At 39.1% G+C, this 13,504-nt stretch overlaps 1 protein-coding gene across 1 annotated transcript; it reads left to right on the forward strand.

Annotated features, from left to right (window-relative positions):
• Window positions 1-2,592: 2,592 nt before the first annotated feature.
• Window positions 2,593-5,078, forward strand: LOC117294918. The gene is made up of 3 exons (XM_033777465.1): window positions 2,593-2,710; window positions 3,533-3,752; window positions 4,297-5,078. Exons 1-3 carry the CDS (start codon window positions 2,684-2,686, stop codon window positions 5,001-5,003), a joined length of 954 nt encoding a protein of 317 aa, XP_033633356.1. The 5' UTR covers window positions 2,593-2,683; the 3' UTR covers window positions 5,004-5,078.
• The last annotated feature ends 8,426 nt before the right edge of the window (window positions 5,079-13,504 follow it).

The raw sequence follows: 13,504 nt of genomic DNA on the forward strand, positions 1-13,504 counted from the left end.
TAATAATAATGGCTTTTTTGCCTGCATTAGTTGGTCATCATTATCCTTTTGTATAGGGTATAAGCAAAATATGGGGGAAAATGTGCACAAAAATAATTCATAAAAATAATTCAGTTTATAACTGCATAATACTTGTTGAATGAAGTACACCCGAGTAATATGCCCGAGAGTTTTTTTTTGCTCTTTTTTTTTACTTGAGAGGGTGTTGAGATACAGTGTTAACACACATCGGTGATGGGTAAAATCCCAACATGAATATTCTTTATCCCGATGCAAATTTAACATGTAAATGTCTTAGTCTGGTTGTTCAATTTAATGAATGACTTCAGTTAAACCAATATCAGTTTGACAAAACACAGTATCAATAGGCCTATACAATTATTTAAATTTGACACAGATACAATTTATATGAGTCGTGGCTTGAGGAGGTCCCCATTCCAAGTAATGACAGGCATATTACTTGGAATGGATATGAACCCACAACCTATTGCAATTCTAGAGCGGTGTCATACCAAATAGACCACCGAGGTTGCCTGGTAGAGAGTCAGTTTGAATACTACATGCAGTGGGTGCCGCAAACAAATTAATAGGTGTTAAGTTAGCATCAGGGATAAAGAATATTCAAAATTTTTACCAAACACTGATGTGTTATACTGGACACTCAATATTTTCTGAAAAAAAACAAACGTTAAAACGCGATGTACACACAACCACATGGTTTGTGTTATCCACCGTATCCCACACAGCACGCACAAACATTCTGTCGCCCCTGGAAATAACCACTGCATGCTTAGTGCATAAAAAGTCTGCACTCTGTAATTGGTCGTTGATAGACTCCAACACAATATGAACGTTCAAGAACGTTCAAGAATTGCCACACAGTGTGTGCCACACGCCTGTAGAATGGTACAATGTACAGCCTTGAAGCATATTCAACTTAACATGTACAACATTCCCCGATTGAGGGCGCGCGTGATGTGGGGCAAAGTTCACTGTGCGTTACCGATTGTTGAATATTGACGCTTTTGTTGACGTCATTAAACTTACTGATGAATAAGTGTAATAATAAATACATTTTTATTTTTTTATTTGAATGAATAAAATCGTTTCTTTTCTTGTTTATATGATTATTATTTCAATTATTTGTTCAACCCCAAAAATAAATTTAAAATCGATACATTTTGAAACGATAGTTTATTGCTCCATGGTTTAAATTTGAATAAATAAGAATTTACCTTGTTGTAATGATTTCTATCTATATGTTTATCATTTATTATTTATTGAATCATACAAGTTAATTTGAATAAATTAAAATGTTACATTTCTTGTTTAATGATCATTATTAAAAACCATAGTAATTGACACATTTGAAGAAAAACAATTATTTGAGAAATTGGAGTCATGCTGATTGGCATAATTCCAAGATGGCTGCGCCATGTAGAAAAATCAAGGAAATTAGAGTCGGAGAAGGTAGCAAAGTTATTGTTCAAAATTTATTTGTAAAATTTTATTTGTTTGACTATTCAAAACGCACAACAAAGCAAGCTAAAGTGAGCTAGGTGAACACATTCAGCCGGTTTAAAATGCCGAGTGGCTTGGTAGGGGAGGCGCCAGAATTTGAATTTTGTTTGTTATTTCTTACTCTTACTTAGCCTTATCTTAGCTGCATGAGTAAATGGTATGGACGAACGCGTGGCTAAGGATTCAGCTAGCCTTGGCCACACAAGTGGGGCTATAATAAGCGCCCCAGCCCAGTCACTGGCTAGGTGACTAGGTCTACCTTTTAAACTCTTGATTGAGAATGCGAGTTTGACTTTGTTCAAATTTGACACACATTTTTCAATGAAAAAGTTATAACTTATAGTTTTCAGCGGACCCAGCCAAAAGTGTTTGTTCAAAACTATAAATTTTTAGGAAAACCTGAATGCTATGATATGAAACGGCGGTACAGAAACAAAATTGTCTATTATGGGCGTGGCTGTAAGCTGTATTGTAGCATGTGTTTTAATACGTTTACGTACGGCGGGTAAAATCGCCATTTTTAAAAAACATTTCCGCGGCTGAGCCAAAAAATAAACTCGTAACTTATGAATATCTGTGACGCTATACAAAAGTATCAGTTTCAGTTTTCAAACAAGAAATACCTGAAGAAATAATATGTTTATTTAAATGAAGGAAAAATTTGTGGAAAATGAGGAAAAAATAGCAATTTACCTGGGCCTCAACTTGCTTGCTCTTCATCCCATGTTCGCCTCGTGGAAAAGGGTGCGCGCGCAGCAGCCTCGTTCCCATTCCAGTGGACAGTCGGGAAATAAAGCTTTGATTTCACACTTTTTTTATCAGCAACCTATCAAGAAGTGAAGAGACAAGTATGACTCATAAAAAAATAATACAGTTTTTAAGTTAGTATTGATTATAAATTAAAGAAATATTTATAAATCAGAAAGCTGTTCGCCGTCTGAAAGTTCCTTTTTTTTTTCGTTCTAGCGCCCTCTAGCGTTGTATTTATAGTTTGGAAAGTTCAATCCAAACGTCGTTCATGCAAAATACTGAATAAACAGCTCTGGGTACCTGACTAACCGGATACAGCTCTCAAAAGAGGGAGAAAAGAGTAAACACACCTTTAACTTTTTGCTGCAAACTAACTTGTGCTAAGTAATACTGGATTTCCAAAGTTGTACATATGAATGGCAGAAGTTTAATAGACAAAGTAAGTATTCATTGTATAACAAATCACCTGCCACCACCTTTTCTCTCATTGTTATCAATATCTAATTTATTTATAATAAAATATCCTGAAATTTGTTTCTAAACTTTTCTGTCCCATCCCACCTGCATTGGATTGCCCAGTGTCTGTTACCTGTCCATGGTGTCACTGTCACTGTGATGTGTTTAGTGTAATGTATGTTTTGTTTGTGCTCGTAAGTGTCAGATATTGATATTGTCAAAATGATATGATTATAAATATATGCAAGCCTAGAATTTCATCTTTGAAAGGGCCAGGGCCATTTTAATTTTTCAAAGGCTTGAATTGAAACGGCATTTCCATCCATTGCGTTGAAAAAAGTAAAGGATAACTTTCCGTATGGCGCCACCACTTTTTCACGCATTTTTACAAAAAGGGATATCTTATTGAGGTAAATTAGATACTATATTATTTCATATTGAATGAAAAAGTGGTGGCGCCATACGGAAACTTTTCCAAAGTAAAGTCAATTGGAAACTGTTGGGACCAACTGTTGAATGAAGGGGCACCAAGGCCAAGACCAAGGGCAACAGAGGCCTCTGTGGCTTGCATGTTATTCCAGTTGTACAGTAATGAAGTACGCCTAGTGGCAGGATACAGAAATTTTTCCCAAAAGCTATTCAAAGTTTACAATTACATGATTTTTTAAGTGATGATTAAATGGAGGAAGAGATGAGATGGTGACTCCAAATGTTTTCAAACTTCCTTTGAGAATACAAAAACTCCAGCAAACTATCCATCCTGCTTAACATCTGTTAAAAATGTACAAAATCCCTTCCTTAATAGATTTCTGGCCACGTAAGATCTAGGATGGCAAGAATCTTTGCAATCTCGGACATCCACGTGGATCATCAAGTAAATAAGGAATGGGTGGAAGACCTTGACTCTGCCCGTTACATCAGCGATGTACTCCTATTGGCTGGTGACGCAACAGACTCCTTGGAGCTTCTCGAGACCACCCTGAAGTCACTCAAGACCAAATTCATGGAAGTTTTCTTTGTTCCAGGTTTGTTTTTATTTACTGTCTTTAACAAGTGCAGTTACTAACTAATCCAGGCCTGGACGACTATAGTTGCGATAATCATAACCATCCTTCCGAAAGCGGGAGGAGTGTTACGATTATAGGGTTACGATTATCGCAACTATGACAACTGGCAAAATTCACAACCTGACTAGGTATTAAAGTAGTGCCTCAAATTAGTCGTGACTTTGACTCTATACTAGTCACCGCTGGTGCAAGATGGTAAAATTCAAGCAGAAATGTGAAGTAAGCATTGCAATGGACGCCATTGCAGGAGGCAACTCTTTTGATGCAACAATTTTTCCATGGCCTCTGATGCCCCTGGTCTTGGCCCAGTGCCCCTTCAACAGACTTTAAGGTTTTCCAATGGAAATACCCTGAGCAAAATAAAAAAAAAGGCCCTTGCCCTCTCAAAGTTGAAATTCAACACTGTACTGATTTTGAATATTAGTAGTTCATCTACTTCATGAGCAACAATTTTGATACAAGCATTTATTTACAACCAAATGTTCTTTATGATTCTCCTCAGGCAACCATGAGTTGTGGATAAGAAACAGAGACACTTCAGAGACATCAGTAGACAAATTCAATAAGATCCTGAATCTGTGCCGCAGAATTGGTGTACACACGGAACCTTCCAAAATACATTTACCTGGCGGGGAGAATGTTTGGATCGTTCCATTATTCTCCTGGTATGCAACGCCAGAAGAAGACCGACAAGATTCCCTCTTCCATGCAAGCTCTCTGGAGGACGTCACCTTGAAGAAACTTTGGATGGATAACCACATGTGCAAATGGCCAGAGAATATCGGGAGTCGCTCAAAATACTTTGGGCGTCTGAACGATGAACATGTTCATGAGTATGACGCACCGGTCGTCTCCTTCAGCCATTTTCTTCCACGGAAGGATCTCATCAGAGCTGATGAAGATGACGAGAAGAGCGTCGTGCAGGAACGAGAGCGGTTGGGTCTCTGTCCTGAGATGCCGAAGCGTCAGGGGGCCATGCAGGGGTTTAATTTCACTCGCTACGCCGGTTGTCATACCCTCGACAGACAGATCCGGGAGATACGATCTGCTGTGCATGTGTTCGGACATCAACATCGGAACCGGGACCGTAGCATAGATGGTGTCCGCTATATATCTCATTGTCTTGGTTATAAGAAAGAACGAGATGAAGGACTGACATATGGGATAAACCATTGGCAAGGACCAAAGCAAGTCTGGCCTAATGAGTGAGCTCATTTTGAACTGAATTCTTGGCTTGCCCATTTTTAAATTAAAGTCACCTGGAAATAGATTTTTTTTTCTTTAAAACGTAAGAGTACATGTATATGCTTACGAACAATAAAACAATTTTTTTAGTAATTGTTTGTCACGATTTATATGTTTAAAAAATAAATCAAGTTGTTTGGGGGGCTGACTCCACCTTCCCCTTTTGTGACGTCAATCGAGGCAGACTTTGCCTGCAATGTGTATAGTAGGTGCAAAGTACATGTACGTCCAAGTCGTGAGTTGGTACATTTAAAAAAAAAAATGTTGAAACGTACAAACTCACGACTTGGTCCATACATGTACTTTGCAATTGTGTTTACTCTACGCATTACAGGCAAAGTCTGCCTCGATTGACGTCACGACCAGCGCCCTCTCGGGTCGGGGTCTACTCTTAAATTTGTAAATAACATAAGAACTGATTTTTTAAAACCTTAGTTAACTGTTTATTCACATTCCACTCATCAAAACACATATTAGTGACAAAAGCTTTATTTTGAAAAAATACCACTTCCAGGTGACTTTAACAGGCATGTCCAAGACTTGAATTTTTTCATGAACAACTCCCGCAAAATGTCCCAAGGTAAACTCTTCTATGAGTTTCAGCAGTCAATTATAAACAGTGAACTTTCAAATTGGAGTAAATAATGTTGAATATATATTTTTTAAATACAAATCCTGAACTTTATCTTTAACAATTGTGTTTGTATAATTTGTAAATGAAGGAGTTTGTCACCACTGTTTTTAAAATGGACAAGAATATTTCCACAAATCAATATTCTCAGTTCATGCAAAATATTTTGACATTAGAGCAAAGTTCTTTTGTAGTGACTCCTGTTTTGACAAACATCACAAAAATGTTGAACAAATAGAAACAGTTGTTTGGAATTAATAAGGGAATCAATGTGTGGTGAAGAGGTTTTCAACTAGTGGTTAAACCCAACGAGGCCTGGTTCTTGACAGGCCTGGGGTCAATTATTTTAAATCTTTTTGAGTTGACGGGCCTCGCTTGTCGAAAAAGTATAATTTCAAAATAAGTCTTTTGACAGAATTTGTTTAAATAGTTAAGGTTTAAATGGCCACTTTAAAGGAACATTACAGAATTGTTTTTTGCTAACAAAACAGTTGTTGGCAGTGTCAGTGTAAGTACTTAATGTAATCCAACATATACACAAACCTGTAGAAGTTTGAGATCAGTCGGCCATCCGGGTAACAAAAGAATTGTCAAAAACCGATTTCGTTATTTTGCATTGCATCGATGCTATAACAAAAATGACAAAAACGCTCATTTTAAGTAAGCTTTCACAATAATTTATTTTCTTAGTATTAATATTGTGAAGTGATTATTTTATGTCGTTAATAAACTAAATGCAAAATAGTAACTCTGTTTGTCCATCTCTTTTTCAAGGAGGCGATTTAAATTAATCACAAAGTGTACTTCTTAAAAAAATAGTAGTCGATCAAAGCTCATAGTACACAACTCTTAAAGACAGTGGACACTATTGGTAATTGTCAAAGACTAGTTTTCACAGTTGGTGTATCTCAACATATGCATTAAATAACAAACCTGTGAAAATTTGAGCTCAATCGGTCGTCGAATTTGCGAGATAATGAAAGAAAAAACACCCTTGTCACACGAAGTTGTGTGCTTTCTGATGCTTGATTTCGAGACCTAAACTTGAGGTCTCAAAATCAAATTCGTGGAAAATTACTTCTTTCTCGAAAATATTGTGGTTGGTGGCGCTCTTTATGCTGTCCATCGTGAACGCAGGACCCCTCATAAAAAGTTTGTTGACCCTGGGAAATTGTAAACAAATCAAATTGTGCACGTCCGCCCATGCTGATGCTGTATGGAGCTTCCATCTATGGTTTAGTACAGGGGTTTTACAGGGGTTTTACGGTTTGGCACGATTTGAGTTCCAAAAGGAAAGGATAAACATCGAGTTTCGATCTAATTAAATGGAAGTTTAAGAATGGAGTGTGGGTCACTCACGGTGGATCTAATTAATAGGGCAGGCCCTGGGGCACTTGGCTTTTTACAAAAAGTTATAAATATCGTGATTTACTTATTATTTTATGGGGATACTACACTAGTCTTTGTAATCCAAAGTGACCTTGTACAATCCATGGCCTTCCTGACGGGCAGATACACTGACCTTGTACAATCCATGGCCTTTCTGACGGGCAGATACACTGACCTAGTACAATCCATGGCCTTTCTGACGGGCAGATACACTGACCTAGTACAATCCATGGCCTTTCTGACGGGCAGATACACTGCTCATATAAGGGTAATATCATTTTTTTTTTTTCAGAATTTTTTTTTTTACAATAAAAATACAGTTTTATCTATTTTGCGAAGTGCACAGCACTTTCTTTATAATGAAAGCTTTTGTGTTTGTTTTTAAATCAGACAGTGCAATTTCGACTCATTTCCACTTCATGCAATCATGGCGGTTTCTACCTCCATGATGCAATTAACTATTTCCTTCTGTGAGCTGCATACACATTCTGCCTGCCCTGCAGGAAGTCCGAGCTATGTGGTTCTTTTAAAAACGTGATCACAGATGGGCATACCCCCTCCTTGCTCTACGTTATAATCGTTATTATGGCCTACATGCTCTAAGGTTTTAGAAAAATAACATTGGAAGGGTTTGTTCAGTATTTTGCTGTCGTGCTAAACTGGAGATGTAACACTGAGACACTCACCGCAAGCGACATAAGAAAACAATAGCAAAACGAACAGCATCAACAACACCAACAACATTCCTCATTCTCGTTTATCCATAAAATTAATTGGCTGTGTATTCTCACATACACGATCTAGAGTATGAGTAGGCCTACTCCTATTGCTCCACCCATTAGTGAACCATCACAAGAACACAACATCAACAACAACAACAACAACAACAACAACAACAACAACAACTGGGAACCTCATTCTCGTTTATCCATAATTGGCAGTGTATTCCCTCAATAAAGACAACCTCAGATAGGATTGCTCCATCCATTGATGAACCATGGAGGACAATGTTCCCCAATGGATGAACCATGATGGAGGGTAAAGAAGAGTTTGCGGTAACACCATGTAATACCTATCTCTAAATGAGTTGGGATCAACCATCCCTAAGAAGAAAACAACAACAACAACAACAACAACAACAACAACCACAACAACAACAACAACAACAACAACAACAACAACAACAACAACAACAACAACAACAACAACAACAACAACAACAACAACAACAACAACAACAACACCAACAACAACAACAACAACAACAACAACAACAACAACAACAACCACAACCACAACCACAACCACAACCACAACAACAACAACAACAACAACAACAACAACAACAACAACAACAACAACAACCACAACAACAACAACAACAACAACAACAACAACAACAAAATTGTAACCTCATTTTCGTTTATCCATATGGACAGTGTATTCTCATGCTACACAACCTCACACTGGGGATTGCTCCAGCCATTGATGAACCATCCTCTATTAAATTAGACAAGAGGAGGATCGAGTATGTGGTGAAAAGCAACAGAGAAATTAACATTATTCTATTGAGGACTCGGTCACGTAAGGCCGCACCCCGACCTGCGTTTATAATTTTTCACGGTTCAGCTTTCACAGTGACCACCCCAAGCAATTCGAAATATTTTCTGTGCCATCTTGTTCTGCACGAACATCTGATATTATCAACTAGTATTCAGTTCGCTGGCATCGCATACCTACGATCGCCATTCAATCCGCAAGACTAACCCCTGAGATAGATCGGGTCACATGACTGGCAAATTCCGTTGACGTCAGCAACCATTCAACCAGGCACTCTAGTTCTAGGAAGCTTGCCTTGGACTGCTGTGTTAAGTACGTGTTTGCACTGCGTGACCCCGTTTATCGACGAGCTAGCTTGAAACACTGCCAATGTTTACATTGTCATCCGGGGACTTTAGATACATTGATGACGCAGTAGGGATGCTTTGCATTTTCTGTCAGCATCCCTAGAAGACTGAGACCGAGTTCGAGTTTTGCACTGAAACGTGTTAGTGAAAAGACAATACATGTAGTCATTAACTCAGCGTAAATAAAACAAGGTTTATGCATTGTCCAGATTGTTTTTGTTCGTTCATAAAAGCTTGTGATGATTTTATTTCATTGATTTAACACGCGGCGAACTAGCAATATTGTGGTTTTGAAACTTCATACCAGTATCCTTTTCGCCCCTCCCCACATTTTTCTTTTGAGAGATAGAGAGTGGAAGGGGGGGGGGTAGAAGATTATTCCGCCAGTCAGTGTCAGCAGCAGGTCATACAAATCAACATTGCATATTTCCACTGTCGCTATCAAAATAAGTCTGTTACAAACACATTCCGTGAAAAAAAAAAAAATTAACTGTTATTTCTGATAAAACATGACCGAATGATTTTGATTGACACCTCCACAAAGCTATCTTATGAAGGCTAAATGAAAACTACTTGGGACTAATGTGACTTTCCGAAAAACAATGAAACACTTTCCCTTAGTGCACTTAGCTTTGAAAGAATCGTTGTCAACAGCTTTGCAAATATCCGTTGGCCTAAATTGTAGCTGATTAAGTCATTAATCAACTTGCTCTGGGAAAACTGAAAACACTGACATCAGCAGGAGATCATTCTACCCCAAAAAGGAAGATTTAGTGATTGTGAATTTGAGCTACTTGTTCTCCTCCTGATCTCTAAAGTCAACGCAAACCATTTGCCATAATTGTAAGTGACCTACTTCTCGCTCGAAAGGGGTGCAGATCTTTTTGCCCGTCCAATGAATATAGGCCATTTGCGAAACGCCGGTGTCGCATGCAATTATGTCCTCTATGCAATACTATCCGGAGGACATTATTGCATATAAAATTATGTCCGCCGCACGGTTTTGCATATGCAATCGCGTCCGGGCAGCAATCGTGTCCGCCCGGACGCTGCTGCATGATGCAATTGTGTCCGCCCGGACACATTTGCATACGCATTTGTGTCCGCCCCGTGCAAAACCGTCCTTGCAGTAAATTAAACGCCCTTGGTCGACAGAACACGTTCGCCATTTTTTTACAAGCTAAAGTGCATGTCATGAAAGACATGGGAAATGTTTGATTAGGTATTCGCTGCAACCATAGAGCAAGGAACAGTAAAATACGTGAATATTCATGCTGCATACGTATGGTTACGCGCGGTGTCCGCCGGACGGTTTTTGCATCGCCCCGGACACAATTGCATATGCAAAAGTCTCCGTAGCGGACAGTATTGCATGGCGGACACAATTGCATCTGACACCGGCTTTGGGTTCGGGCTCAGGCCGGTCCATTGAGTTGGAAAGTGGTGCTTTCCATAAACGGGGGTGGGGGGGGGGAGGGCTGGGCTTAATCGGGGTTACGGAGCCAAGGCACACGAGCCGTGGTTTCCAAGGGCTGCATGCTGTAACATCTTATAATATTTTGAATGCGAACAATAGTTTGGAAACATAATTTGAAAGTATATTTAGGCATATAATGTTGTTTTGCAAGTTATAAAGTGAGAGCATGCTAATGTTATATGCTTGCGACGTGAAGAACATGATTAAATCTCGGAAGAGATGGCTCGGAAACTGCTGTGAATCACCGGAAGTGTTGGAAACAGGTCAGCTATACAGTTTCGACCACTTCCGGATGGCCGGACCGGACCGGAGCTGAGCGTTGGAGCCGGCCGGCATGAGTGGCACTGTATGGTATCGGGACGCACGTTACAGCTGATGGATGAGTGGCGGCTTCCATCCGCTCCCCATCGGGATGGAGGTTGCGAAACACGGATGCGGTTTGGGATACTACGAATCAATGTTCTGAAAGTGACTATTAGTCAAAAGGAAAAGGCTGCGTTCTTATAGTGTTTATTTTAAGTGTATAACTTACATCACAGCTTATCGTTAATCATGACAACTGCAAAATTGTGACGCAAAAATGTGACACAGCAAGGTTAAATCATGGAGGAATAAATTAGTTTTAAATATACCTCAAATGGATTGCACATGCATGACTTCATTGACCACCATTTTTGATGAGACGTACACGTGTGCAAGGCTGTCAAAGAAATTGTAACACTCCCCTCTCTCCTATTCACGAGCTCCTCCCCAATCGACCCTCATTTGCCACCCTGGACCCTTCACTCCTGCGTAGTGTGCATTTATTAATAATAAATTGTAGGCTTCCCTTGCCTTTAAGGTGTCAGAGTTTGGTTGATGGGAATCGTATTTCAAATTAGTACTGCTTGTTTGTGTTCATCGAGAGAGTGATTGAGATCCTCAATTATTATGTCGACCGTATAGTACTGCGACTCTCTCCTATTGCATGCCGCGCCCACTAGATCGGTCATTATTGCAGATGACCTTGATATTGTAGAATGAAACCAAGTGTCTGTTCGACCCCACATGATGAGGAGGTGAGATTGACCTTGATGCGGTAAGAGGATGCTGTGGAGGACGGGGAAACGCACCGTATCATAACTGTTAATTTTGAATGGCTTGGTGAGCACGTGGGATGGGAGGGGAGAGATATGCGATGTCGTCAAGTGATGTTGGATGAGCGTTTGTGCATGAATGTGGAGTTGCCTTAAGACTTTGGCATGCTGTGTCAGATAAAGAGACCAGGGGGTGCTTTATGTTACGATGTGACATCAGATTATAACATGGTCTATATGGTTCATGTTTCTATTACTACCACGTATCTAAACTTATTCTTAAGCAGATCCCTCGACAACTCAAGTCAAAACTCATATGGTAATTACTCAAAATGAATGTTAGCTTAAAAATTACTTGTGGAAAACGAAAAACAATGAGAGAAAAATGAACTTTTCACTCAACAATAATTAATAGACTTCAGCCTGAGAAGGGTGTTTTGTCTTTCATTATTCTCTTGCAACTTCGATTACCAATGGAGTCAAAATGTCCATCTGTTTGTTAATTTATACATTATGTTGTAGCACATTAAGTGAGAATACTGGTCTGACAAATTACCAAAGGTGTCCAGTGCCTCTCCTTCGTAATCCCTGCTAAGCCAAGACTTCACCAACCCAGGCGTTAAAAGGTCCCCATTAAACCCATACAGACCCAATGGGGAAATAATGCAGTTATTATTCAAATGAGGATAAGAAACCTAGTGGACGAACTTTATGTGAAACGGATAAATCAACACGGCGTCCCCGGTGATGATGCTAAACAAATCCAGAGATCCTTGAAAACGGTTTCTAGCTTAGGTGTTGAATACCCCCCCCCCCCCCACGAAGGACCTTCGAATTCAGCGATTATTTATTGTGAATACCAATTTATAGCATACAACCGTTCGCTATCTGTGACGCATGTGATGGCATGGTTTAAAAACAAACACCGGGAATTGATACAAAAGAAAATCTGTAATGACTTAATTAAACAGTGTTTTATTGTTTGAAGTGCTGCTAGATGTATAAAAGTTATATTTAACTCATGTTCAACCTCGTTGTAATCTTGATTGAATATAACTTTTTATTGGGGTTTCATAAACATGTATAACTTGAAGGGCAGGGCCCGGCGGGGGCAAACATAAATTTTAAAGGGGAAAACATAATTCTAATTTTGTGCTGCTGAAAAACTTAAAAAATAAACGCAATGACAGATAACATAATGCCAGCGTTTCACTTTAAAAATACTAGACAATCGTGTATCAAACAGGCATTTCTTATTTGAGTGTGAGCAAACAAGAACAAATCGAAGACGAATCACAAATCCACACAAAAATAAATATAATTCCAAGTTTGATCAAAACAAGGGGTAGCTATCTATGTCAAAGCCTGGTGTGGTCATCTTCGCTTGGGTATAAAACCAGAGAGTGAAACTGCTCATCAATCTTACACAATTAGATTACAGACTTACATTATGGGTTTGTTAAGGTTTGTTTGTTGCAGGTCTTGATATCGACGCAATAATCTCTACAGAAGGTCATTATAGAATATTGATTGGGAGTCGAGGTGTCAGCCACTCGCGGTAAGAAGTCACGTTTTCACTGAACTCCTGATGACTGAAACAATAATTACGCAACGATGCTCTCTCCCTAGTATCGTTTTTATCGTCGAGTCTATTAAAGGTGCTGGACACTATCATTGGTAATAACTAAATATAAAAGTTACCATAAAAACTTCACTTGCTAACAATCAATGATGAGATGTTGATAGTATAACACAATGTGGTAAACGGATCCCTCTGAAGTAACGTAGTTTTCGAGAAAGAAGTAATTTTCCAGCAAAATTATTTGAATTTGATTTCCAGACCTCATCATTAGGTTGTGGGGTCCCGAAGTCAAGCATCTGATGAAAGCCCATAACTTCGTGTGACAAGGGTGTTTTTTCTTCCATTATTATCTCGCAACTTCGACGACCAAATTTTCACAGGTTTGTTATTTTGTGCATATGTT

The sequence above is a fragment of the Asterias rubens genome, chromosome 9 (assembly GCF_902459465.1).
Source record: "Asterias rubens chromosome 9, eAstRub1.3, whole genome shotgun sequence".
Lineage (NCBI taxonomy): Eukaryota > Metazoa > Echinodermata > Asteroidea > Forcipulatida > Asteriidae > Asterias > Asterias rubens.